Raw genomic sequence first — 26,833 nt, forward strand, 5'->3', positions numbered from 1 at the left:
GATTCACATCGATTATTCGGCTCACGGACACACGCATCGAATCGCGCGCGTTCGGATCTGCCTAAAGATTATTATTTTACGATCCGCAAGCAAGAATGCGTAAGGAGCCGGTGAAAAAATGAGACTAAGAAAAATATTGCTTGATTGAATTCCTTTCATCCCGAATTGTGACATTGTCAGGGCCCTTGCATCGCGGCGTCGTGAGCCGTGGGCGCATGGTGCTCGAGAACATTGGGTGCCAAACATTATCAGAGTTGTGTTTTTTGTTTGCATACCGACCGCAGGTATTGTGGTCAATGCAAACACGACTCCTTTGTGAAAAAAGGTGTCAGTTTTATTGCCAGATAAAAGGGTAAAAAAACAATTATAATATTTTACTACTGGCAAAGGATGGTTCCAATGGTGGGTGCCATACTCTTTGGTTCTTTCGGTAAAGTCTCGTAGGTAGAAAAAATAATTAAGATCACGACGTTTCGATCGCAACACAAGCGTTTTTTTTCCTTTTCCGCCTGAGGACGATCGCTTGTGTTGCGATCGAAACGTCGTGATCTTTTATTATTTTTTCTACCCACGTGACTTTACCGAAAGAACCAAAGAGTATGGATTCCTGCAGTCACGACAGCTTCAATCTATATTGGGGTGCGGCACGTAATTTGCAGACTAGCACGGAGGGCGAAGTAGAGAGCACGACATGTCCAAAGCGCAGAACAGACTCGCGGTTGAGACGCGACGGATCACGAGGGATGAAAATATCTGGCAAATAGTTTGTCGTTTTACAGCTCAGCCGTCGCTGCCACGACGCCAGTGATTTTCAGCCAACGCCTGCAGAATGTCCAAGTTTCTGCGTCGGGAAGAGCTTCGGTTTCATTCGTAATCGCTCAGCAGTCTCGTTTAGCGAGGGAACACTGAGAGTTTTGAATTTTCACGGAAATTTCTTCAGTCACGTGTATGGAAAGAGTACCCGGATATACCAATCGGTTTCGGGTTTTTTTTAGTGACGTCGTGAAAAGTGAAATGTTCACGAATGGAATTCGTCAACCATCTTAAGTGTGGCAGGACCCTCCCGATAAACATCCCTGAGACTCAGATGAGGCTCTCCTCGGATAAATGAAATCACCGTATTGTCCGGATTATAACACACACTTGTTTTTTTTTATATTTCTTTATTTTAAAGAAAACGTTGGTCACCGTGTGTGTGTGTGCGCGCGTGTGGGAGTGTCAGGCCATATCCTCTAGATCTGAATAATACGGCAATACCGCAACACTGGGCCGATAGCCCATCGATAACCAGAGGAAGTGACACGTGACTGCCGCTTTATGACGTAAAGAGAACGTGTCTCGTGTTCACGGACGAAGACAGCTTTAAACTTCAATTTTTATATACCTTACCGTGGCTGTGAGTATATGTGTATGAATATTTTTATATATATAAATACACAGTATATATATTTTTTTGAGAGAGAAGAGGAATGGGAAAAAAAAATAAGTACATTTCATTGTTGTAAATCTGTTTCTTTTGGAAATGTCAGAGCACTTATCATGCTTGTCCGCAGGAGGGCGCTGTGTCGCTGTGTTCGACAACGTGAACCCTTTGTCCAGACTTAGGCCAACGTGGCCAAAAGTCACCACCAAGAGGGTGGGGGGGGGGGTTGATTGAGATCTCGTAGAATGTATTCCAGCCCCCCCCCCCCTAATTCCCCTGGACCCCCCCCCCCCTCGCCTTACTCATTCCCCCGTCAACATGGGCGGGCTGGGGAAATATTTTCAGGAGCTCAGCCCCGGCTAGCTCCGGCTGAAAGGAAGCTCTGTTTATTACGGACGGAGAAGAAACACCACAAACCCATGGCTGTTCCGCTTTGTTTAGAGGCGTTTTGTTAGAAAGAGAAGAAACAATAAGGTGGAGTGGTGGCGCAGTCGTTAGCGCACTGCGCTACGAATCCGGATACCTCGGTTCGATTCCTGGTGGCTACGGCTCACATCCGTGCCGAGCGATATCCGCGGCTCCCACACCCCCCTCCTTTTCCCAATTCGTACGGCGTGTGTAGGCCATCATCCAGCAGTGGAGTGACACTAGACTGTTAATTGATCATTAACTTTTAAGGGAAGTGAAATCGACCTGCTCGAAATGGAATGCAATTTTTGTTACATCGTGTTCAATGGGGTCACGTGATTTCCACAGCCACTAGAGACCGCTATCTTCATCGCGGTGCAAAAAAAGACCTCTTTTTGAATGGCGAATCCTGAATTCATATTGAATCGTGGGGGAGGATGAACCGTCATATCCCTTCGCCACGCGATTTATTTTTGTTACCCTGAAGAAGACTAAGTGGCTGAAACGTCGGCTTTTTTAATCTTCCTCTCGGCGAAATGACTCTTTTTTTAAGTTGAAATGTTGGGGTTGTTTTTCGAGTCCAGTGCAAAAGGCCCCTAAAATATCGGGACACGTGTTAAGGGGCATCGTGTAATGTGCCTGTACGTTGCGTGTACGTGATCATGTGTGTGTATGTCTTTGTATCTTTGTCTTTGGGATGGGACCGTTGGAGCAGTGGTTAGCGCACTGCACTACGAACCCAGCTGGGTTCTTAATACACAGCCTAACATCAGCGACTTTTGATGTAAACTGGTTCTGTGGCCCCAATAGGTCGGCTCGGCCTTAAACGAGTACCGAGTGCGGTGTGGAAAAACATCAGCAGTCGGGACACAAAGGCGGACGGGCGTGGTTCTGACCACATTGCTCCTTGATGTTCCGTGCAGGCCTTAATAATAGGTGCTCGCTAACAGCATCTTCCCCAACAGCCTCATGCGGCGGTACGGGAGATATTTGCCTTTGTGTGTGCGTGTGTGTACGTGCGTATACGTGCGTGTGTGTACGTGTGTGTGTACGTGTGTGTACATGCGTTTACGTGTGTGTACGTGTGTGTGTGTGTGTGTCATTTGTTTTGGTTAAAGATATATCTCACGAGGTTTAAGTGTCGGTATGCATAGGATGTTGTTACAAATGAACGTACGCGTAACTTTCAATTGCGTACATCTGTGGATATATCGTGGCGTTGTGCGGCAGCGGTTGGTAGCGCACTGCGCTATGAAGCCGGCGGTTGAGTTCGACTCCCAGACACGGCGACGTGAAATCTGAACAACCCCTTAGCTATTCTTCACCAACCCGCGCTGACCAGCGTGGTGAAGTATGGTCAAACAACCGCTACCCTCCTCCCACCCACCCCCATTGCGCTTGGCGATGGGGGTGGGGGAGGGGAAGGAGTTGCATCCAGCAGTGGATAGACAAATGAGTGTAAATTAATTTCAAAAACGGGCTTTTAAAATAACCTTTTTAACTAACACGTTACAATCGTTCCACGTGTGATGTTGCTGAAGGCATCACAGATAATAGTATTATTATGATCAGTGTCCAAATCTCAACAGCCAATGAGGAACCTAAATGCTTGACTAACTCTTTATTAGTTTTTGTTATGATTTTGCTTCTAAATGTTATTAAACAAAATAAGAGGGTTGCAGCGTGGGAATAGCTTTTGACTTTTGTTTGGGGAAAAAATTGCTCTTTAAAAAATATATAAGGCATGTAAAATGCATTAGCGTGTATATTATGTATACGGCATGTTATCATAATATCAGTATTATTATATATTATATATATATCCGCTTTAATTAAAATGCGCTTTTACCAAAGAAACCCATCATTTGCCTATAGCTGCCGGTTCGATATTGGGGTGAAATATTAATGTTTATATAATTCAAACGACAAAGTTGGACGAAAAACAACAACAAAACTAAACTATGTGCAGTCTATAGTTCCAATTTTGTTCATGCCTTCTGCTTTTCTTGAAATAACGTGTACATTATCTTGTAAGTCTGATATCCCCCCCCCCTACCCACATGCACACCCATTCTCGTACCGCCTTATATACGTTACAAAGCAAGAGTCATATTCCTAATCGCCTCGTCTTACACGTCATGCCTTACGTTAATGTGTATGGTGTATTGACTGCAAGACGCACGCTCTGAAACGCACATGCTGGGCAACGCATGAAGTCTGTAGCACTCTCCTCCCCCTAATATCCACGTTAAAATCGGACAATATCTTGAGTACGTCTGCCGGATTGGCCCTCCCAGACTCCCCGTGTCATTCGTTCAAATGCGACAACTCCGGACCGGTTTCGCCCTCTACAGGGACTCATCAGCGGGGTTTTGTCTGGACTGGTTTCTGTTCTCGTTGCGACTCTTCGGCAGTCGGCCTAGACATGGTTTCATCTTTCTACGTCTTATCAGCAGAGTCGCATGGACCAGTTTTTTGCCTGCATGTGTCTCATCAGCAGTCACATGAGCCAGTTATGACATACACGGGGCTCATCCAGCAGAGTCGCGTTGACTTTTCGTGATGAGTCTCAGAAGGGTGGAAACCAGTCCATCGTTTGCCTCGTGTAATTTGCGGAAGTCGTCGTGAGTGAAACTACTGCCACATGTTAAGATGACGTCCCGACCCAACTGTGGTGCACGGCGGCGAGAAGATGATGGATTTTGATGCGGTTTGAAATCGTCGAATGCAACGTGCTTTGGTCGATTTGGTGGGCAAGGGGGGGTGGGGGTGAATGAAATTATCATTCATTATTTTATGTTAGTTCATTCATTCAGTCATTCCTCCGGGACGCTTGTAAAAAAAATAAACGAGATGTTTTAGCTCACAAGATTTGTGTTTTTTTTCCTGGTTAAATATTTTCAATAAACAAAATCAATTGGTTAAAATGTTTGTTGTTATTTCTTTTTTGCCGTCAGATTCATACGTATTTAAGCGAGGCCCCGTTCAGATTCAAAGCGTCGTCTTGCCGTGGACTACGAGCGTGTTCGCGAGCTTCGTGGATGGGTGTGATCACGCTGTTTTCGTGACGAGTCGCAGACTGCACTTGTTTACGCCATGGGACTCGATAAATAATTAAGTTAAACTAAAAATCAATTACATTTAAAAATGCCACTCGCCAATGGTATCCCAAGCAGAGCCCTCTCAGCGTCGATCTTGACTTAAAGCTTTCGTGACTGCAGGAATTCATATTCTTTGGGTCTTTCGGTAAAACGCCTGAGTCACCGGGTAATCAACATCATCAGCAGCAGCAGCCATGCTCAATCCGCTGCTGGATGGAGGCCTTCCTAACCCGTCGTCATCTCTCGCGGTCGGTCCCACGATGCAAAGCGATCGGCACGGCACCTTCTGCGCCCAGCCGATTTTTGTTTTGTTATCGCTCCGTCTCTCCGCCGGCGGTTGACCTCTCTCTCAGACACGATCGAAGGGCTCACAAAAATCGATCAATAAAGTTTATTCAAAACCAGGTGGGACAGCTGAAGTCACATTGATTCATCTATTCGACGAGATACAGCTCTTTTTTTTCCACTGGCCACATCCGAGCCGAGCCAGCAGGAGGCGCCCCCGCAGCACGGATGGTTTTCACAACTGGCGATTCCGCAGTGCTGTGCCGCAACCTAACTATGCTAATCTGGCCCCAAGGGCAAATGTTGAAATTCTGCATCTAGGTCAAGCAGCGCCAGCACGGCCCGTCGTGACGACGTGCTCACCGAGCCTGACGGTCAGCCGGCACACGAGCCGAAGGCGGCGTGTAACGTTGTCATCACTGACCCACAACGCGTCTTCGAGTGGACAAACAAAACCTGGGGGGCCCCCGGCTCCTGAAGCCGCGCAGGGCTGGGGCTGGCTCGGCACGGCCCCGTCGTGGCTCGGTTATCGGGGGTAGTGGAGAAAAGAGGAGGGAAAAAAGAGGCTAAGAGACACCGAGGTGGCCGGGAGTCGTGCGTAAACATCCTGTCCGCGTCCCTTCGCGTCTCAAACAAACCAACAACAACAACACAACGCTACTGCTGCGGGGGACAATGCCACGTTTGCGTTTAAAACTTCACAGTAAAGTAGACGGCTACGCGCGCCTGTTAAAAACACGGCGAACGACGGGAATGACAACACTGGCGGCCGCCAGGCCGTTTGCGGCATTCCGCCTCTCTATCTCTACAGGAACAGTTAGGCACTGTGGTTGAGTGTTTGCGGTGGACGATGGGGTGAGAAGCGGTGATGTCTGCTACGGGATTTGTTCATTGGTGGGGATCATTTGAAATGGGTGCGAGGGGGTGCGACGTGGCTGCGAGTGTTTCTGGGGGTACAGAGTGGGGCCGAGTGTTTTCGGAGGTGCGGCGTGGATGTGAGTGGTTTTTTGGGGGGGTACGGCGTGTGGTTGCAGGTGGTTTTTGGTTGTACGTCGTAGGTGCGAGCAGTTTTTTTTGGGGGGGGTACGGCGTGGGTGGTTTTTTAGGTGGTATGGTGTGGATTAGGGTGGTTTTTGGGGGGATACGGCATGGGTGAGGGTGGATTTTTTTGGGGTACAGCGTGTATGGTTGTTGGGGGGGGGGGGGTAAGGCGTGGGTGCAGGTGGTTTTTGGGGTGGTATGGTGTGGATTAGGGTGGTTTTTGGGGGGGATACGGCAGGGGTGAGGGTGGATTTTTTTGGGGTACGGCGTGTATGGTTGTTGGGGGGGGGGTAAGGCGTGGGTGCAGGTGGTTTTTGGGGTGGTATGGTGTGGATTAGGGTGGTTTTTGGGGGGGATACGGCATGGGTGAGGTTGCATTTTTTTTGGGTACGGCGTGGGTGGTTTTTGGGGGGGTACGGCGTAGGTGCGGGTGTTTTTGGGGGGGTACGGTGTGGGTGCGCGTGGTTTTTGGGGCGGTACGGGTTGGGTGCGGGTGGTTTTCGGGGGGCGAGCGAGCGCGCCCACTCAGAGGGCAGTGTCCTCGCTCTCCCGCGAGCTGTCGAAGAGCTTGGCGGCCGTGGCTTTGCCGTCGTACTTGGGCTGGTTGCCCCGGAAGTCCTCGGGCAGGATGTCGGCGTCGAACTCGGCGTAGTACTGCACCAGATCCTCGCCGTGCACGCGCACCTGCGGGAATCCCAAAAACAAAGGATCCCCCCCACGGTGTAGCCTCCGCAGGCTGTTGGGGCAAGGGCCGTCGTGGGTGACGGCACCGCAAAGAATGGTGGCCGACACCACCAGCGCCCGGCCGCCTTTGTCTCCCCAATGATGGATGATGTTTTTGCACACGTCACCGCGTAAGGGGCCGTCCATAAATGACGTCACGCGATTTTGGACGATTTTGACCCCCCCCCTCCCCTTCGTCACACGGCGTCACAAAAATTCAGACCGCCCCTCAAATTTGACGTCACAAAGCTCTGCCCCCCCCCCCAAAAAAAATTAAACATGCTTCAAATCGCTTTAAACGATTGTCATTGTAGTGCGTATTTAATGTGGCGCTGCACTCTGATATTGCAGGAGAAAACATTTATTAAAAAGTCTATTTAATTAAGTAGAAAGTGTTGTCTATATTGATTTAAAGTTGCGCATTTTGATGTGACGTCACATTTCTCAAACCTCCCCCCCCTCGTCACACATCGTCACAAATGTCTGACCCCCCACCCCTAGGTGCGTGACGTCATTTATGGACGGCCCCTAACTCGTTTTATGGCTGAGTCTACCGAGGGAATTGCGGTTCGGATAATCGCCACTTAAGCTGGACCTAGCCGGGAATCGAACTCGGGTCGGCAGGTTCGTAGCGACGTGCGCTCGTCACAGCGCCACCGCTCCCCATTACGTCACACAAAGATCTCCCATATAACTTTAAACAAGCTGTTAGGGGCAAGTGTTGTTAACGAGCAAAGATAAAGATCCCCCGTAGCTTTTAACAGACTACTATGGCAGGTGCAGTTTAGCGAGCATCCCACTCTGTCTCACACATAAAAACAAAGGTCCCCTGTATAGCCTTTAACAGACTGTTGGGCCAAGTGCCGTCTCGTACAGAGGCAAAGATCTCCCATGCAGGATAGCCTTCGACAGCCAAACGCCTCCCACGATCCTCTGCAGTTCTGGATTGGGTGTTAAGAGATTTCAGTCACCCTGCGCCTCCGATTAGCGCGTTTGGCTACGTGCGGTGCGAAGGAAGTTCAGCATGCACACGTACAACACGCGATTGGGGGCAAGTGCTGTTGGCGAGCACCTATGTTGGGCCGGTGAATGTGCGTACACGCGGAACGTGGACGCACATTCACCTATGCACCTATGTTGTAATTACGACGTCCAAGCGGAACGTGGACGTCGTAATTACATTATTGCAGTGACGTGCGGTGAGGTCAATGGCTGGGGAGGCACTGGCTCGTGTCAGAGCCAGATTCACACACTGAGGGGGGCGTGTCCTCGCCGAGGGGGCGTGTCCTCACCGAGGGGGGCGTGTCCTCACTGAAGGGGGCGTGTTAGACACGCCCCCCTCAGTGAGGCAGATGTGATAGCTGCCTCCCCTGGTGATTTTTCATTGCAGTTTCATGACGAGACCAGCGAGCCTAAATATATCTATACACATACGTGAAAAAAGTTACCTGGAGTAGGGAAGGCGAGGATATGAAATGAAGGGGTCTACAAACATTACATTGGTGACATACTGAGATAGTAACAGGCACGCGCTTATTCCCCGCGCTCCATCCAGTTACTGAGGGGTTGCGCAATCAGAGGGGAGGCTGAGCTCGTCGCTGCCTCACCTCTCGTCTCTTCCTGTATTTGCAGCGGAGCTCCGCAAATTTGGCCATTTTGACGATACAATTATTGGAACCGTACAGAAATGACATTTCTAACACAGATCAGTGGAAAAATCTTAATATTTATTTTATTTGATTATTCTTTTTTTTTACTTATCGTAACAGCTATTTTCATTGGAGTATGGCAGGTGAGGCTCTGCCTCCCCTGCCTCCCCTGACCGCACGTCCCTGGTTGTCAGCTCAGCGGGTGCCGGTACAATCGGTCCGGTGGGGCCCCAATATTTAATTTGTCTCGTACGGTCACACCCCGGCTTATTATGTATCTCTCTGCGGCTCCTCCTGCCCTAATCACATCGTCGTTACGCTCACGGTCTCGCACATTTAGCGCTGTGGGGGAGGAGGGGGGGCGCTCCATCCCCGCAGAAAATGCAGCAACGACTGAATGAAAGCATTTTCATCCAAAATTTTAAATTAAACCTGATCTTTTAAATACTTTACTGTGGTTTTTTTTTACACTGCTGTCGAAAACATATGGTGGTTGTCAGGGGGGGGGGGGGGAGGTCCAACTCGTCGCTTTGGCCATCATGGGCCACGGAACCCCCAGGGTGCCCCCAGGTTCGTTACGCCGCTCCTAGACCCCAGCACTTACCCTGTCCAGCAGCTTGGCCTTGAGGAAGGGCTTCACGATGTTGTAGGTGGTGGTGAAGTACCACGGCTGGTTAATGAAGTGCACGGCTTTGAACCGCGCGGGGAAGGAGTCCTGTACCGCACGGCGGCGTGTGCGAGGAGGAGGGGGAGGAGAGAGGTGTTGATGTGCGATGGAGGTGTGTGGAGGTGGTGATGATGGGTGGAGGTAGGTGGAGGTGGTGATGATGGTGGTGGTGGTGATGATGTGCGATGGTGTGTGTGGAGGTTCTGGAGGTGGTGATGGCGTGTGATGATATGTGGAGGTGTGTGCAGGTGTGGTAATGGGGTGTGGTGGGGTGTGATGATGTGCGTTGGTGTGGGGGGAGGTGGTGATGGTGTGTGGAGGTGGTGGTGGTGGTGTATGATGGTATGTATGATGGTGTGTGCTGGTGTGTGGGGGTGGTTCTGTTGTGCCACAGTTGGGTTTTGCGCGTTGAATTGCGTCGTGGGTATTTAAGTGCCCCTATCGGTGTTCACGTTACACGTTTATCTTCAGTTTAACACGTAGGCTTTCGTGACGAGTTGTATTCATAATCAAAAATGTTTGGATTAGATCGCGTGATTTATAAATGTGCCGCAACCCTCCACCACCCGACACGGCCAACCTTGCTTGACCAGGGTGAGAACTCGGGAGACCAGGATAGAGTCTCATTAGCAAGAGAGCCCTGGGGGACAATGATGCAGTCTCTGCAGCCAGTATGCGGCAGCTGGCCTGTACCACAACACATTCCGGTGATGCCAATGACAAAGAGCATCCCAGCTCCGACACCGCTGAGTCTGCCGTCTTCCTAGTGGCGTAGTTACGATATTTTCAGCAGCTCAGGTTGGTGCAGCAATCGGTCAGGGGGGGCCTACAATGTTTGATTTGTCTCGCACGGTCCGCAACCCAGGCTATTATAGATCTACGGATTCTCTTGCCCTGGTCACATCATCGTTATGCTCACGGTCTCGAACGTTTAACGCTGTCGGGGGGCGCGCAATCTTCGCCTAATATATAGCCACTACTGTGCCGTGCTTAACTCGTTGCAATAGAATCAGCGCGTATCCAAATTCAATAAATATCCCTGAAACGGAGTGCTATGTCCGATTGTCATTTTAACTCGAGTTACCGTCGTTCAAAGCAACATACTTTTCGTTACGTTACATTTACGTTTCTTTACTCTGTTGCTTCCAGTACTAAAACTGTTGCAAAATATATCTCATCGTGATTGTCTAGAGGAGCCTCCAACTCGTAGCTTTGGCCACCAGGGAGCGGGGGGGGGGGGTGGAAGGCGGGGGGGGGGCAAGGCACCCGTGGCCCCCCACGCTAGTTACGTTACTGCGTCATCCCAATTGGATGCAAAACAACAACAACAACAGCAGCACGGCCAGCCTAGAGACCTGCAGCATGTCCACCATCTTCTTGAGCTCCCAGGGTTTGATGCCGGAGGCCTGCTGCATGCTGAAGCCGGTGAAGTTTTCGATGATGCAGAAGCCGTTGATCTGGGTCTCCTCGTTGACCAGGAGGTCTTCCAGGATGATGCAGTATGCGCGCAGGATCTGCGGAGAGCGACGTGAATGAAAAAACAACAACCATCAACAAACTCAACACAAATAAGAAGAGAGAAAAAATATAAAAGAGGAAGGGAATGATGCGAGATGGACGCTGTGGTGGTGGTGGCAGTGCCATAGATCAGTTCAGACGTTAATGGGAGCGGTGGCCTAGCGGTCAGCGCTACGCTACGCTTCGAGCCCGCGACGACCCGAGTTAGATTCCTGCTCACGGCCAACGCCAGCGACTATTATCTGAACCGCTCCTGAGCCTCCCCTAGGTCGATTCAGCCTCAAATGAGCACCTGGTGCGGCGTGTAAACATCGCCACTACAAGGGAGACAAAGGCGGCCGGGCGTGGTGCTGGCCACCCACCCCCTTGTGTGCCGTACCGGCCTTCATAGGCGCTCGCTAACAGCACTTGCCCCGGACCAACAGTCTGTCAATGGTTATACGGGGGATCTTTGTCTTTGCCATACATCAGTTCAGAAGTTTATTTCCCGAGTTTTGCTGCTTGTCGTACGGCTTGCTGGTGTTGATGGCAGCGCGACGGCTACAGTCTCACATGCAGGTGGGCAGTGGAGTGGCATCGTCGTCTCTGTGATGTCGCCTGCGTGTTTGTGGATCGGGGCATTGCGTCATTGCACGTTGCACGTTCTCTGTTCGGGATGACCGCCATCGCACACGGGAGAGTTGTTGATTTTCACATTTCATTTCACAAACTTAATTTCACATTTCATTGCACCGACTTAATTTCACAAACTTCAAATCTAGATCTTCTTGGTTCTTTCGGTAAAGTCACGTAGAAGAGAAATAATAAAATAATAAAAATAAAACATAATAAAATCATTCTCACAACGTTTCGGCCACAACGCAAGCAGCTGTCCTCAGGTGAAGAACAGGTCTGTCGGAAATACAGCGTCTGAATGGGCACCACCATGCTTGGCAGCGTATATTTAAGCTGGGTTGGAGGGGGGAAGGGGCGCCTTGACAAAGGAATTTGCATATCAAGAGGAATTTAAATCGAAATTCAAATCTAGAATTTAACATTTGTGCAACAGGTATCCGCATCTACTGCCATGGTTTGTGCAGTGGATGCGGTTTGGGGTGGATCATGAGCTTAGTGGAAGATCAACCCCAGGGTAAAGCCCATTGAGCTAAGAAGCAGGCAGACAACATCAACGCATTCCACGATTACAGGCGTAAAATAGAAGCAATTATTTCGTAAAATTGCATTCACGCTTAAAGCGTAGCGATATTAACAAGAGAGTCAGTTTAAAGTAAACTCCCCCGCACAGCCGCTAACCGGACTGCTCCCGCTGAGATCAAACACCGGTGGCTCGAGTCGGCCGCAGTGGCCAATCACCTACCTCGTCACCTACCTCGTCTCGTCACCTACCTCGTCACCTACCTGGTCATCTACCTCGTCACTCACCTACCTAGTCACCTACCTGGTCATCTACCTCGTCACTCACCTACCTCGTCACCTACCTGGTCATCTACCTCGTCACTCACCTACCTCGTCACCTACCTCGTCACTCACCTACCTCGTCACTCACCTACCTCGTCACCTACCTCGTCACTCACCTACCTCGTCACTCACCTACCTCGTCACCTACCTCGTCACTCACCTACCTCGTCACCTACCTCGTCACTCACCTACCTCGTCACATACCTCGTCACTCACCTACCTCGTCACCTACCTCGTCACCTACCTCGTCACCTACCTTGTCACTCACCTACCTCGTCACCTACCTGGTCATCTACCTCAACCACCTCCCTTGACGACCTACCTCGTCGCCCACCTCATCACTCACCTACCTCGATAATCACCGACCTCATCACCTTCCACGATCACCTACCTCGATCGCCTACCCCGATCACCTCCCTCCGCAAACACCCACCACGTCGCCTACCTCCATCGCCCATCTCGTCGTCGATTTCAGCACCTGCGGTGGGTGATCGCCCCCACACCTCGTCGACCGCCTCACCTCGTCGAAGGTGATCTCCTGGTAGTCCCAGTGCTCGATGTTGAAGAGGAGCACCACGCGGCCCTCTTTGTCCCTGGAGGGCAGCACCCCCGGGTAGCCGGCCTCGATGGTGCTGCGCAGCGCCTCGGGGCACAGGTTCTCAAACAGCTCCGGATATTGCTCCCTGAAGTGCACGTAGCCTGGCACGGGGTGCAGATCGAGGGGGGGAAGGGCGGCACTCGTGTGGAAGGGCAGTCGGTCACGTGTGCGTAAGAGGGGGGCGTGATTACGCAACGGCAGTCGCGAGGGCATTGTAAGGGAGTGTTATGGGAAAGGTAATTCATTTAAATTACGGTGGTTAGGAGATGTTCACTACCTCGCTTGGTATACAGGAGGTCGTGGGCTCGATCCCGACCCTGACGCCTGCTGTATATTTGGAGTTTGCGTGTCTCTCTCTCTCTCATCATCATCACGATGGCTAGGAGATGTTCACTACCTCGCTTGGTATACAGGAGGTCGTGGGTTCGATCCCGACCCTAACGCCAGCTGTACATTTGGAGTTTGCGTGTCTCTCTCTCATCATCATCATGGTGGCTGGGAGATATTCACGACCTCGCCTGGTATACAGGAGGTCGTGGGATCGATCCCGATCCTAACGCCAGCTGTACATTTGGAGTTTGCGTGTCTCTCTCTCTAATCATCATCACGGTGGCTAGGAGATGTTAACTACCTCGCCTGGTATACAGGAGGTCGTGGGTTCGATCCCGACCCTAACGCCAGCTGTATATTTGGAGTTTACGTGTCTCTCTCACCCCGTGGTCGCGTGGATTTTTTCTACGGGTCCTCCGGTTTTTCCTTCCACATGTAGAATCAACGGGCGTTCAGATTATTTGGCTGCTGTACATTTCCGCATGATAAGCCACTTCAGTTGAGCTATCAGTTGTTACCAGGTCGCTTGTAAAAAAACAACTATATAGCTCAGTGTGCCTAACCTTACTCGGTCAAATAAACAAATTGTACATCTTTTTTTAATCAGGGTTTTATTTCGTACGGAGCTGTCCGGGGCTGAGCTCTGGAAAATATATCCCCTGTCCCGCTCTCTGCTGTCGGGGGTGGGCACGGGGAAATTCCTTCACTGCCGTGAGCGATTGACACATAAAGCCGGACAGTTAGAGATGACCACGGTAGACCTCCATCCAGCAGTGGATATGGCCAGGTTAGGTATATGCACCTTATGGCGGGACCCCGGGGTCCCATAAGCCCCCGGCTCTCGCACAAACTGCGTTGCGACGTCATTTTATGTCTGTTGAAGGCGAACGACACGGCAATCTATTCCTCTTGACGGGCTCTACACGATGCGCTAATTGAAGTTTAAAAGTTTTGTTTCTTCTGCGCATTCTTGCTCGCTGCTGCGCTTGGGCACGACGTGACAACAGAACGATCCGCGCCAGGCGGGTCGCGGCGTTTGTGTGCGCGGTGGGACGGAGTCGTCAAAAGTAAATAGATTAATTACGATTTTGACTTCCGTTTATTCGGGACCCCGGGGTATCCGCCACGAGGTTCATGTGTGTGCTGCATGTGTGTGTGTGTGTGCCGCGTGTGTGTGTGTGTATTGATATCGCTAATGTACGTGTGTCAGGCTTTGTGCGTTAAAGAGACCACGTGCGTCTCTAATCGGATCTCGCATCTGCCCCAGAGATGGCTGAGTGGGCGGGGGAGTTGGTGGGGGTGGGGGGGAGGTGGAGGGGGATGTGGGGGGGGCAGTTGGTGGAGGGGAGGTGGGGGGGGCAGTTGATGGGGGTGGGGGTGGTGGGGGGGCAGTTGGTGGGGGTGGGGGGAGGTGGGGGGGGCGGCTGCACCCCCCCCCCTCTCCTCCCCACGTCGCACCAACAATTCCGTAATTAGAGAGTTGCTCATTACGAGCCCAGCTCATTGTGGTACGAAGAGGTGTGTAGAGATGCCACCAAAGACAAAGATCCCCCGTATAGCCTTCAAACAGACTGCTGGGGCAAGTGCTGTTAGCGAGCACCTATTAAGGCCTGCACGGGACACGAGGGGACGGGTGGCCAGCACCACGCCCGACCGCCTTTGTCTCCCCAGTGGCGATGTTTACACACCGCACGAGGTACTCATTTGAGGCTGAGTCGACCTAGGCGAGGTCCGGGACCGGTTCAGATAATCGTCACTGGTGTTGGCCGTGAGCGGGAATCGAACTCGGCTCGCCAGGTTCGTAGCGCAGCACTGACCGCTACACTACCGCTTTGCCAACACCTACCTACCTACACACACATACAACGCCGTATTACTCTCTCTGTTAGCGAGCGCCTATTAAGGCTGACACGGTGCACGATGGATCGTTGTGTTGTGGCCAGCACCAACCCCCGGCCACTGCTATCGCTTTTGTCTGCGGCTTCTCGCGGGCCGGGCTGCCTGATAATGATGGCAATGCTTTGTGTCTTGTCTCGATGAAGCAAATTTCTTCATGACGAAGCGCCCTTTGCGCCGAGGCTTCTCAGAGCACCTCCCTCCCGCCCCCCTCCACCCCCTGTCCCTGTGCGGAATACACCGTGGGCAAGGGAGCACGTGCCTCCACGTACCCTTGACGAGGTCGTACGCGCGCGGAACGTCGAACTTGCGCGCGCGCACGAAGCGCAGGAGGAAGGCGTCGTCCTTGGCACGCATCTTTGCCGCCACGGTCATGCAGAAGTCCTCGTCCGTGTCGGCCCTCTCCATGATCATCTCGCGCAGCTCCTGAACGGCAGAGCCGCGGCGCTCGTCCGTCTCGTTCAGCTCGTCGCGAGCCTGCCGCCGACGGTACCGGCGTCATCAGCGTCATCATCAGCAGCAGCGGCAGCATCATCAACAGCAGCATCATCAGCATCATCATCAACAGCAGTGTCGTCATCAGCAGCAGCAGCATCATCACCAGTATCATCATCAGCAGCATCATCATTATCACTAGTCGAGTATCGTTATCATCAGCAGCAGCGGTATAATCATCAATCATCAACAGCAGCAGCAGCAGCATCATCAGCAGCATCATCATCAACAGCAGTGTCGTCATCAGCAGCAGCAGCATCATCATCACCAACATCATCATCATCATCAGCAGCAGCAGCAGAATCATCAGCATCATCATCAGCATCTAGCATCACCATCATCAGCAGCATCAGCATCAGCAGCAGAAGCAGCATCACCATCATCAACAGCAGCAGAAGAGGAAAAAGAAGCACCATCAGCATCATCGCAAGCAGCGTCTTCAACAGCGGTGGCATCAGCAGCATCAGTAAAATTGGCAACATCAACAGCAAGCATATTTCACACATCCCATCGGCCGCACGGCGTTCTGATGGGCGCATCTCATCAGCAACATTGATTCATTACAAGCAAACTCTGCACCGGTTTCGGCATTCGATATCTCATCAGCAGAGCCAGGGACTCACTTCAAGAAATGCCAGGTTGAACTGCATGATGGTTACAGGCAAGGGCCCTCCTCTGTAAGAAATGTATCCCGACCTCGAAGCAAAATCACGCCACCATGGGCGCCACGGTGGCTAGGAGATGTTAACTACCTCGCCTGGTGTACAGGAGGTTAGGAGGTCGTGAGTTCGATCCCAACCCTGACTTCTTCTTCTTTAGTGCTGCCTAACGGCGTGTGCGACTTCACGATGATATTGGTCCCGGTCTAGCACGGCGTGTAGAGTTTGTGCTGTTGTTAATTGTAGCCATGTTTTGATGTTACTGAGCCATGTCGTTTTTGGCCGTCCTGGTCGTTTTTTCCCTTCGATTTTTCCTTCCAGGATTAGCTTTAATAGCTGGTATTTGTGGTCGTTTCGGGCAATGTGGCCTAGGTAGTAACACTTCCTGCTAATGATGGTCTTCAGCAGTTGCCTGTCAGTGCCCATATCTTGCAGAACTTGTGTATTGGTGGTTTTGGCTGTCCATGGGATTTTCAGCATTCTTCGATACAGCCACATCTCGAAAGCTTCGAGCCTTTTTGTTGCTGTTGTTGTCAGTGTCCACGTCTCAACTCCGTACAGCAAAATTGACCAGATGTAGCATTTCAGTGTGCTCAGTTTCAGTGATGTACTCAAGTTGCGGTCTGCAAGGAGTGTTTTCCATTTAATAAATGCTTGCCTTGCTTGTTCAATTCTGCTCTTGATTTCGACTTCATGGTTCAACTGATCGTCAATGATTACACCAAGGTATTTAAATCGGTGTACTTGTTCCAATTTTTCGCTACCAAGCTTGATTGTTATTTCGCTTGTAGTTCGGCTGACCTTCATAACCTTTGTTTTCTTTTTATTAATTCGTAAGCCCCATATTTGACTCTCTGTGGCAACCTCGTCCAAGATTTGTTGTAGGTCTTGTTCCGAATCGGCCAGCAGTGCAGTGTCGTCGGCATACCTGATGTTGTTGATGTATTGTCCATTGACTTTAATACCAATGTTTTTATCTGCTAGTGTTCGATCAAAAATCTGCTCCGAGTAGATGTTGAAAAGACTGGGTGAAAGTGGGCAGCCTTGTCGTACACCTTTTTGTATTGGTGTTGGGTCTGTCAATTCGTTGTCATATCGGAGTTGGGCTGTTTGCTTCCAATAAAGAGCAATGATGAAGTTGATGTCGTTTTTATCTAGTCCCAGTTGTTTTAATAGAGCTGCTAGTCGGTCGTGGTCGACTGAGTCAAAGGCTTTCTCGTAATCTATGAAGCAGATGTACACTTCTTTCTGATGTTCGTAGCATCGCTGTAGTAGTATCTGTAGACAGAAGATTGCTTCTCTTGTGCCTAGTCCTTTGCAGAAGCCAAACTGTGTGTTCTTCAATGCATTTTCGCATGTGGAGCGTATGCGCTGTTGGATCACCTTCAGGAAGACTTTCAGCACGTGGCTCATCAAGCTTATCAGTCTGTAGTCCTCGCATTTCCGGCTTGTTGCTTTCTTTGGTATGGCCACAAAGATGGATTGTAGCCAGTCGGATGGAATTTTATTGCCATTGTATATTTGATTGTACCAATTAGTCAGTTGTCGTATGTTGTTACTGTCTAATAGTTTGAGCAATTCTACATGGATTGTGTCGGGCCCGCACGCTTTGCCTGACTTAGCTGTTTTGATTGCATATTCTACTTCTGATGTTAAAATGTGTAGAGCGTCTTTCGATATCTGTTGGTCTTTTTCTGCAGGTGTTCTAATGGCGCCATAGAGCCTGTGTATATAGTTTGTCCAGGTGTCCATTTTTTCTTGTTTATTTAGGATTGGTTGGTTGTTGTCCGCATACAAGGTAGCTGTTGGGGCTGGTCTGTAGATGTTACCAGCTTCTTTGAGCTTCTTGTGCAGAGTAAAATTGTCATGTTTTTTAATTAGTTCTTCAATCTCGGCGCATTGTTCTTCCATCCAACCCTGACGCCTGCTGTATATTTGGAGTCTGCGTGTCTCTCTCCCCGTAGTCGTGTGGATTTTTTCTCCGGGTCCTCCGGGTTTTGTCCTCCACATTTATAAGAATCAACATCCACGCGTTTAGAGCGTTTGGCCGCTACACATTTCCACGCGATAAGCCACTCTGTCGAGCTGATCATTTGTGGTGGGCCAGGTCGCTTCTGAAAAAGAGCAACATCGCTCAGCGGTGCCTTACCTGCTAAAAATAACACACATTAAAAACGAGTTTTTCAGTTTTATCACCACGAATTACACTCCTGAACGCGATCAGCGCCTGGCCGCGTCACCTTCTGCAGGGTGTGCGCAGGGACTTTGCTGCAGGGCCCGAAAACGGGCCCGTGGTCGCGCGGGGTCAGGCGGTCCATCTTGGAGCGGAGGGCCTGCTCCTCCTCCGAGATGACTCGGAACGAACCCATCTGGGCGGACACGCGCGCACGCATCAATTCCGTACGCGCGCGCGCGCACAAGTTAGCCTAAGGCATCACGTGTGCACAGAGATGGACACACAGAGGGACGCAGAGACACACACACAAAGACCCCCCCGTATAGACTGGTGGGAGAAGTGCTGATAGCGAGCACCTATACAGGCCGGAACAGCACACGGTGGGGGGGGGGGCAACACCACTCCCGGCCGACTTTGTTTCCCCAGGATCGGATCAGATAATCGCCACAGGTGTAGGTGGTGGCCGTGAGCGCGAATCGAACTCGGGTCGCCGGGTTCGTAGCGCAGCGCGCTAACCGCTACACCACCGCTCCCCATACCTCGAGACACACACACGCACGCGCGCGCGCCTAGGCACACGGAGTCACGACACCCACCCACACTCACTCAGCCGTACGTACGCGCGAGACATTTCAATTAGACTCCGCGGCGGCTGGGCGCTCCCTCCCACGCGTTCGCGTCGAGATGAATAACGCGACGCCACGCGCCCTCTTCCCTCCCCAGGAGTGCACGCTGGGGACTCACCACCTCGGACATGGTCGTCTGGCGCGACGGGAGGCCGCGAGTTGCCGCGAGGAGTCAGGCGCCTGCGACAAACACGGAGCAAGCGAGAACGACTTAATCGCATGCGCAACAAGACCGCCTCTCTTCGCCGTGTGTGTCTCTTTCTCTCTCTAACTCCGTGTCTCCTGCGTCTCTGTCTATATCTGCATGCATGTTGGGCTTCTTTCGCACCGTACGTAGCCAACTGCGCTAATCGGCGGTGCGGTGGAAAGACAACAAACGAAACACGAGCAGCAGTTTTAAAGAAGCGAGTTTCCAATCGAGATTTAAAAGTGCATAGCTCCAGTGGCTTTTGATGTCTCTTACTGCGCCTCATAGGCCCTGTCTCCATTTCTGAGTCGCTTTCTCTGTCCCCTGCATCTTGATGCCCTCCTGCCTCAAGTGTCTGTGCGTCCCATGTGTCTCTGTCAATACCTATCTGAGTCTCATCTCTGTCTGCCCACCCCCCCCCCCCTTGTTCGATCTCTTTGTCTCTCTGCCTCGAGTCCGATTCCCGGTCGCGGCTATAACCATCGGTAGCGAAACACGTCAGAGTCGGTCCCAACATCTTCCCTGCGTCATCGACTCAGCCTCGAAACGAGCACCTGGCGCGGTGCGCCAACATACGTCAGCACTGGCGAGACAAAGGCGGCCGGGCGGGGGCTGCTGGCCACCCCCCCCCACCCTCTCGAGCAGATGCCGCGACCCTCAATAGGTGCTCGCTAACACCGCTCGCCCCAGCAGCGCGCGTACGCAACGCTTACGGTGGCACTCAGCGACGCGCGCGTCTAGCACAGAGAGCGCGCTCGCGCGTTCCCAGGAGACGGAGCGGGAATTCGGAACAAACCTCGCGGGGCGGAGCTGAGCGGCACGGCGCACTGGCTGTTGTTAGGGTTACCCCGGGGACATGGCACGGCGCGCCGCTCTGAATGGGGGCTCATGCCGATCGCCTCTGCGCTTAGCGCGCCGTTGCTCCCTATCTCCCTCCGTCTCTCCTCTCTTGCGCGTGTGTCGTTAACTCTCCCGTCACTCTCCCTCCCCATCTCCCTCCGTCTCCCCTCTCTTGCGCGTGTGTAGTTTACTCTCCCGACCCTCTCCCTCCCCATCTCCCTCCGTCTCCCCTCTCTTGCGCGTGTGTAGTTTACTCTCCCGACCCTCTCCCTCCCCATCTCCCTCCGTCTCCCCTCTCTTGCATGTGAAGTTTACCTCTCCCATTGCTCAGCTTCAAACTCCGTCAGCGCCTCTCGTTACCTCTCACTCGCTCTCCCTCCATCTTTCCTCTGCGTGTGTAAGTTACCCATCTCTCCATCTCCCTCGCTCTTTCTCTCTCTCCATCACACTCCGTCTCCCCTACTGCGTGTGTGTGTATCGTTACCTCTCCCTCGCTCTCCCTCCATCTCTCTTCTGCGCGTCTCGTTACCGCTCTCTCTCTCTCTCGATCTTGCCTCGAGCGGAGGCCCTTCCCCCAGCAGTGGAGTGAGCATGACATTTCAGGGGCTGCGACTTCACCCTACTCCAGCTACTCATCCGCAAGCCTGTCACCGTCTGATTGTAGGGTTAGGGAGTCTGTTGATGTCAAAGTTTCAGCCGAGCGAAGACTTTATTAAAGTCTAGTTTTGTTTTAACTCTGCCAAATGACGTATGGCCGAGTTGCAATAATGATCTGTCATGGCGTCATCCATAAATTATATCCCCAGGAGCTCACAAACCAATGGCCTTGTAAGTTAGATTAACCAGATTCGTTTTTGTTGGTGCTAATTTCTCAATTGTATTTTGGCCATTTCAGCTGCCACGCGGCGGCCGCAGTAATAACGCAATACCCCGATTTACGTCGGGGATGCGTTCCTAAAAAGTACTGCACGTGGGGAGACAGCGGCATGCAGGTGGAGCAGGATGACGGTGATGCAGATGGTGGTCTTGATAGTTGAGTGTGCGATTAGGATGATGATGATGATGACGACGACGACTGTGATAGTTCAACGTACATAATGATGGTCATTTTTTAAATCTACATTGCAAACTCGTTTCTTTAAGACTGCTTTTTGTGTTTAGTTTGTTGTCCTTCCCCCGCACATCCGGTTTGCTTTGCACAGTGCGAAAAAGTTCAACATCCATACGTACATCATCATATGTATGCAAATGATTGTGATGATGATGATGATGATGATTTTGGTCATCATCATGACAGGCATGTATGCGAGTAGGATGATAATGACGAGAATGATTAAGTTCATGATGGAATGTTGAAATGAAGTGATGATGATGACAATCATGATGATGATGACAATCATGATGATGATGACACTCGTGATGATGACAATAATGATGATGGCTATCATGATGATGATGACAATCATGATAATGGCAACACTCATGATGATGACAATCATGATGATGGCAATCATGATGATGATGACAATCATGATAATGACAATCATGATGATGATGGCAATCATGATGATGATGACAATCATGATAATGACAATCATGATGATGATGACAATCATGATGATGACAACCATGATGATGGAAATCATGATGATGATGACAATCATGATAATGACAATCATGATGATGATGACAATCATGGTGATGATGACAATCATGATAATGACAATCATGATGATGACAATCATGATGATGAAAATCATGATGATGATGACAACCATGATGATGATGGCAATCACGATGATGACAATGTGCAGGTATGTACGACACGACGACCTCCACGTTAATGGCAACGATCGTGATACTCTGACGTGGTGTGCAAGTAATTGATGATCACGACGACGGTGATAATGACCGGCATGCATGCAATTATCATCGACACAAGATGACACTGATGACGTATGCAATTATCATCGACACAAGATGACACTGATGACGTATGCAATTATCATCGACACAAGATGACACTGATGACGTATGCAATTATCATCGACACAAGATGACACTGATGACGTATGCAATTATCATCGACACAAGATGACACTGACGACGTATGCAATTATCATCGACACAAGATGACACTGATGACGTATGCAATTATCATCGACACAAGATGACACTGATGACGTATGCAATTATCATCGACACAAGATGACACTGATGACGTATGCAATTATCATCGACACAAGATGACACTGATGACGTATGCAATTATCATCGACATAAGATGACACTGATGACGTATGCACTTATCATCGACACAAGATGACACTGATGACGTATGCAATTATCATCGACACAAGATGACACTGATGACGTATGCAATTATCATCGATACAAAATGACACTGATGACGTATGCAATTATCATCGACATAAGATGACACTGATGACGTATGCAATTATCATCGACACAAGATTACACTGACGACGTATGCACTTATCATCGACATAAGATGACACTGATGACGTATGCAATTATCATCGACACAAGATGACACTGATGACGTATGCAATTATCATCGACATAAGATGACACTGATGACGTATGCAATTATCATCGACACAAGATTACACTGACGACGTATGCACTTATCATCGACATAAGATGACACTGATGACGTATGCAATTATCATCGACACAAGATGACACTGACGACGTATGCAATTATCATCGACACAAGATGACACTGATGACGTATGCAATTATCATCGACACAAGATGACACTGATGACGTATGCAATTATCATCGACACAAGATGACACTGATGACGTATGCAATTATCATCGACATAAGATGACACTGATGACGTATGCAATTATCATCGACACAAGATGACACTGACGACGTATGCAATTATCATCGACACAAGATGACACTGATGACGTATGCAATTATCATCGACACAAGATGACACTGATGACGTATGCAATTATCATCGACACAAGATGACACTGACGACGTATGCAATTATCATCGACACAAGATGACACTGACGACGTATGCAATTATCATCGACACAAGATGACACTGGCGACGTATGCAATTATCATCGACACAAGATGACACTGACGACGTATGCAATTATCATCGACACAAGATGAAACTGATGACGTATGCAATTATCATCGACACAAGATGAAACTGATGACGTATGCAATTATCATCGACACAAGATGACACTGGCGACGTATGCAATTATCATCGACACAAGATGACACTGGCGACGTATGCAATTATCATCGACACAAGATGACACTGATGACGTATGCAATTATCATCGACACAAGATGACACTGATGACGTATGCAAATATCATCGACACAAGATGACACTGACGACGTATGCAATTATCATCGACACAAAATGACACTGATGACGTATGCAATTATCATCGACACAAGATGACACTGATGACGTATGCAAATATCATCGACACAAGATGACACTGGCGACGTATGCAATTATCATCGACACAAGATGACACTGATGACGTATGCAAATATCATCGACACAAGATGACACTGACGACGTATGCAATTATCATCGACACAAGATGACACTGATGACGTATGCAATTATCATCGACACAAGATGACACTGATGACGTATGCAATTATCATCGACACAAGATGACACTGATGACGTATGCAATTATCATCGACACAAGATGACACTGATGACGTATGCAATTATCATCGACACAAGATGACACTGATGACGTATGCAATTATCATCGACACAAGATGACACTGATGACGTATGCAAATATCATCGACACAAGATGACACTGACGACGTATGCAATTATCATCGACACAAGATGACACTGATGACGTATGCAATTATCATCGACACAAGATGACACTGATGACGTATGCAATTATCATCGACACAAGATGACACTGATGACGTATGCAATTATCATCGACACAAGATGACACTGATGACGTATGCAATTATCATCGACACAAGATGACACTGACGACGTATGCAATTATCATCGACACAAGATGACACTGATGACGTATGCAATTATCATCGACACAAGATGACACTGACGACGTATGCAATTATCATCGACACAAGATGACACTGACGACGTATGCAATTATCATCGACACAAGATGACACTGGCGACGTATGCAATTATCATCGACACAAGATGACACTGACGACGTATGCAATTATCATCGACACAAGATGACACTGACGACGTATGCAATTATCATCGACACAAGATGACACTGACGACGTATGCAATTATCATCGACACAAGATGAAACTGATGACGTATGCAATTATCATCGACACAAGATGACACTGATGACGTATGCAATTATCATCGACACAAGATGACACTGATGACGTATGCAATTATCATCGACACAAGATGACACTGATGACGTATGCAATTATCATCGACACAAGATGACACTGATGACGTATGCAATTATCATCGACACAAGATGACACTGATGACGTATGCAATTATCATCGACACAAGATGACACTGATGACGTATGCAATTATCATCGACACAATATGACACTGATGACGTATGCAATTATCATCGACACAAGATGACACTGATGACGTATGCAATTATCATCGACACAAGATGACACTGATGACGTATGCACTTATCATCGACACAAGATGACACTGATGACGTATGCAATTATCATCGACACAAGATGACACTGATGACGTATGCAATTATCATCGACACAAGATGACACTGATGACGTATGCAATTATCATCGACACAAGATGACACTGATGACGTATGCAATTATCATCGACACAAGATGACACTGATGACGTATGCAATTATCATCGACACAAGATGACACTGATGACGTATGCAATTATCATCGACACAAGATGACACTGATGACGTATGCACTTATCATCGACACAAGATGACACTGGCGACGTATGCAATTATCATCGACACAAGATGACACTGACGACGTATGCAATTATCATCGACACAAGATGACACTGATGACGTATGCAATTATCATCGACACAAGATGACACTGATGACGTATGCAATTATCATCGACACAAGATGACACTGATGACGTATGCAATTATCATCGATACAAAATGACACTGATGACGTATGCAATTATCATCGACACAAGATGACACTGATGACGCATGCAATTATCATCGACACAAGATGACACTGATGACGTATGCAATTATCATCGACACAAGATGACACTGATGACGTTCAAAACGACGAGTAACCTCTCGTGATCGCTCTCACCCAAAATGACAAGTGATTTCCTCTCTCCACCTCTCTCTCTCTCTCGCTCTCTCGCTCTCAGTCTCTCTGTTTGCGAGACGACCACGTGGCTGGGCCCAGGAGGTTACCGGACTCCGTAGGCGAACGGAACGTCTGGGCTGGAAGAGTGACGCGACGGGGAAGATTCGTTCCAGAGACCTCCGACTTTGTAGGACCTGCCCTCGTGATTGTGACGAGTTTGGGGCGTAGGGGGTCGTGGGGGTGCGTTGTGGTGGGGGGGGGGGTAAGGTGCGGAGGCGGAGGGGCGCTTTGTTTTTGGTTTGGTAGAAGGTGGTGGGGGGAGGTGTTGGGGGTGGGGGGCTCTGCATCATCCAGTCACTGCGGGGATTATCCCATCACACGGCGCGAGGAGGGGGATTTGCCCGCGTGACGTCAAGCACGGCACGGCTGGGCTCCTTACGGCATTGCCACCTCCTCCTCACACCTCCTCCTCCTCGTCGCGGGGAGGATTTGTCGCGGCGCGGTCCTCCGGGGCTCTCTGTAAATGGCCACAGGTGTTGTTGCGATTTGTAATCGGATAATTGCGCAAGGTGCCAACTTGGTAGGAATTTGTGTGAGATGGTTAATGGCTTGCGGGGGGCGGGGGGAGGGAGGGAGGTGGGGGATGAGGCCTTCATCCAGCAGTGGATTGATGATGGCCTATGATGATGATGATGATGTTAATGTCTTCATTTGAAATTGCCTACCTCGTCGTGGGTTCAATCCCGAGCCTGCCCGCCTGTATATTTGAAGTTTGCGTGTCTCCCTCTCCCCGTGGTCGCGTGAATTTTTCTCCGGGTCCTCCGGTTTTTCCCTCCACTGTTGTAAATTTCCACATTTTAAGCCACTTCGTTGAGCTATCATTTGTGGCCAGGTCGCTTCTGAAAAAGAGCTACATGGCTCAGTGGGCTTTACCTAGTAGAATAAAATAAAAAATCCGGTTTAGTTTTATAGAATACAGGCGGATCGCCACGTATATTTACGCGCGACGGACGTATCCTGCGCACCACATATCCCGCACGGTCGGCTACGTACGGTGCGAGTTGAGGTTCAACATACAAAGATCCCCCGTTTGGCCTGAACAGACCGTTGGGGAGATTCTACTTTAGAGCGCTCTCTACGTCACGTGGGAGGTGGTTAGCAATCATCAGGCGCGAGCAACGACTTAATTCGCCTTCAAAAGTGTAACGTCGAAAGTGGCCAGGCGTTCGTACGCACGGTTCACCGAATTCCAAACAACAGGTAGCTTTAGAATGGCTCGTCGCACTGCAGATTGCTCGTGCAATCCTGAAGATGCTGACGTTTCAATTCAATTTAGAAACGTCCGTTTAAAGTTATGTTTACATTTAATTTAAAAGCGTCCGTTTAAAGTATACATTTCCACGTGATAAGCCACT

At 49.7% G+C, this 26,833-nt stretch overlaps 1 protein-coding gene across 7 annotated transcripts; it reads right to left on the reverse strand.

The window, feature by feature from the left end:
- Nucleotides 1-5,308: 5,308 nt before the first annotated feature.
- Nucleotides 5,309-25,498, reverse strand: RLBP1 (retinaldehyde binding protein 1). 7 transcript variants are annotated; one of them, XM_078854834.1, is made up of 8 exons: nt 25,419-25,498; nt 19,172-19,233; nt 18,492-18,620; nt 15,370-15,574; nt 12,794-12,972; nt 10,653-10,811; nt 9,235-9,345; nt 5,309-6,942 (listed from the first exon to the last, which is right to left on the reverse strand). In XM_078854834.1, exons 2-8 carry the CDS (start codon nt 19,181-19,183, stop codon nt 6,784-6,786), a joined length of 954 nt encoding a protein of 317 aa, XP_078710960.1. In that variant the 5' UTR covers nt 19,184-19,233; nt 25,419-25,498; the 3' UTR covers nt 5,309-6,783. The 7 variants fall into 7 exon arrangements, with proteins under 7 accessions (XP_078710960.1, XP_078710963.1, XP_078710961.1 ...); XM_078854837.1 differs by lacking the exon at nt 25,419-25,498 and adding an exon at nt 20,565-20,585; XM_078854835.1 differs by lacking the exon at nt 25,419-25,498 and adding an exon at nt 20,396-20,499.
- Nucleotides 25,499-26,833: the final 1,335 nt, after the last annotated feature.

The sequence above is a fragment of the Lampetra fluviatilis genome, chromosome 3, assembly GCF_964198595.1.
Source record: "Lampetra fluviatilis chromosome 3, kcLamFluv1.1, whole genome shotgun sequence".
Taxonomy (NCBI): Eukaryota; Metazoa; Chordata; class Hyperoartia; order Petromyzontiformes; family Petromyzontidae; genus Lampetra; species Lampetra fluviatilis.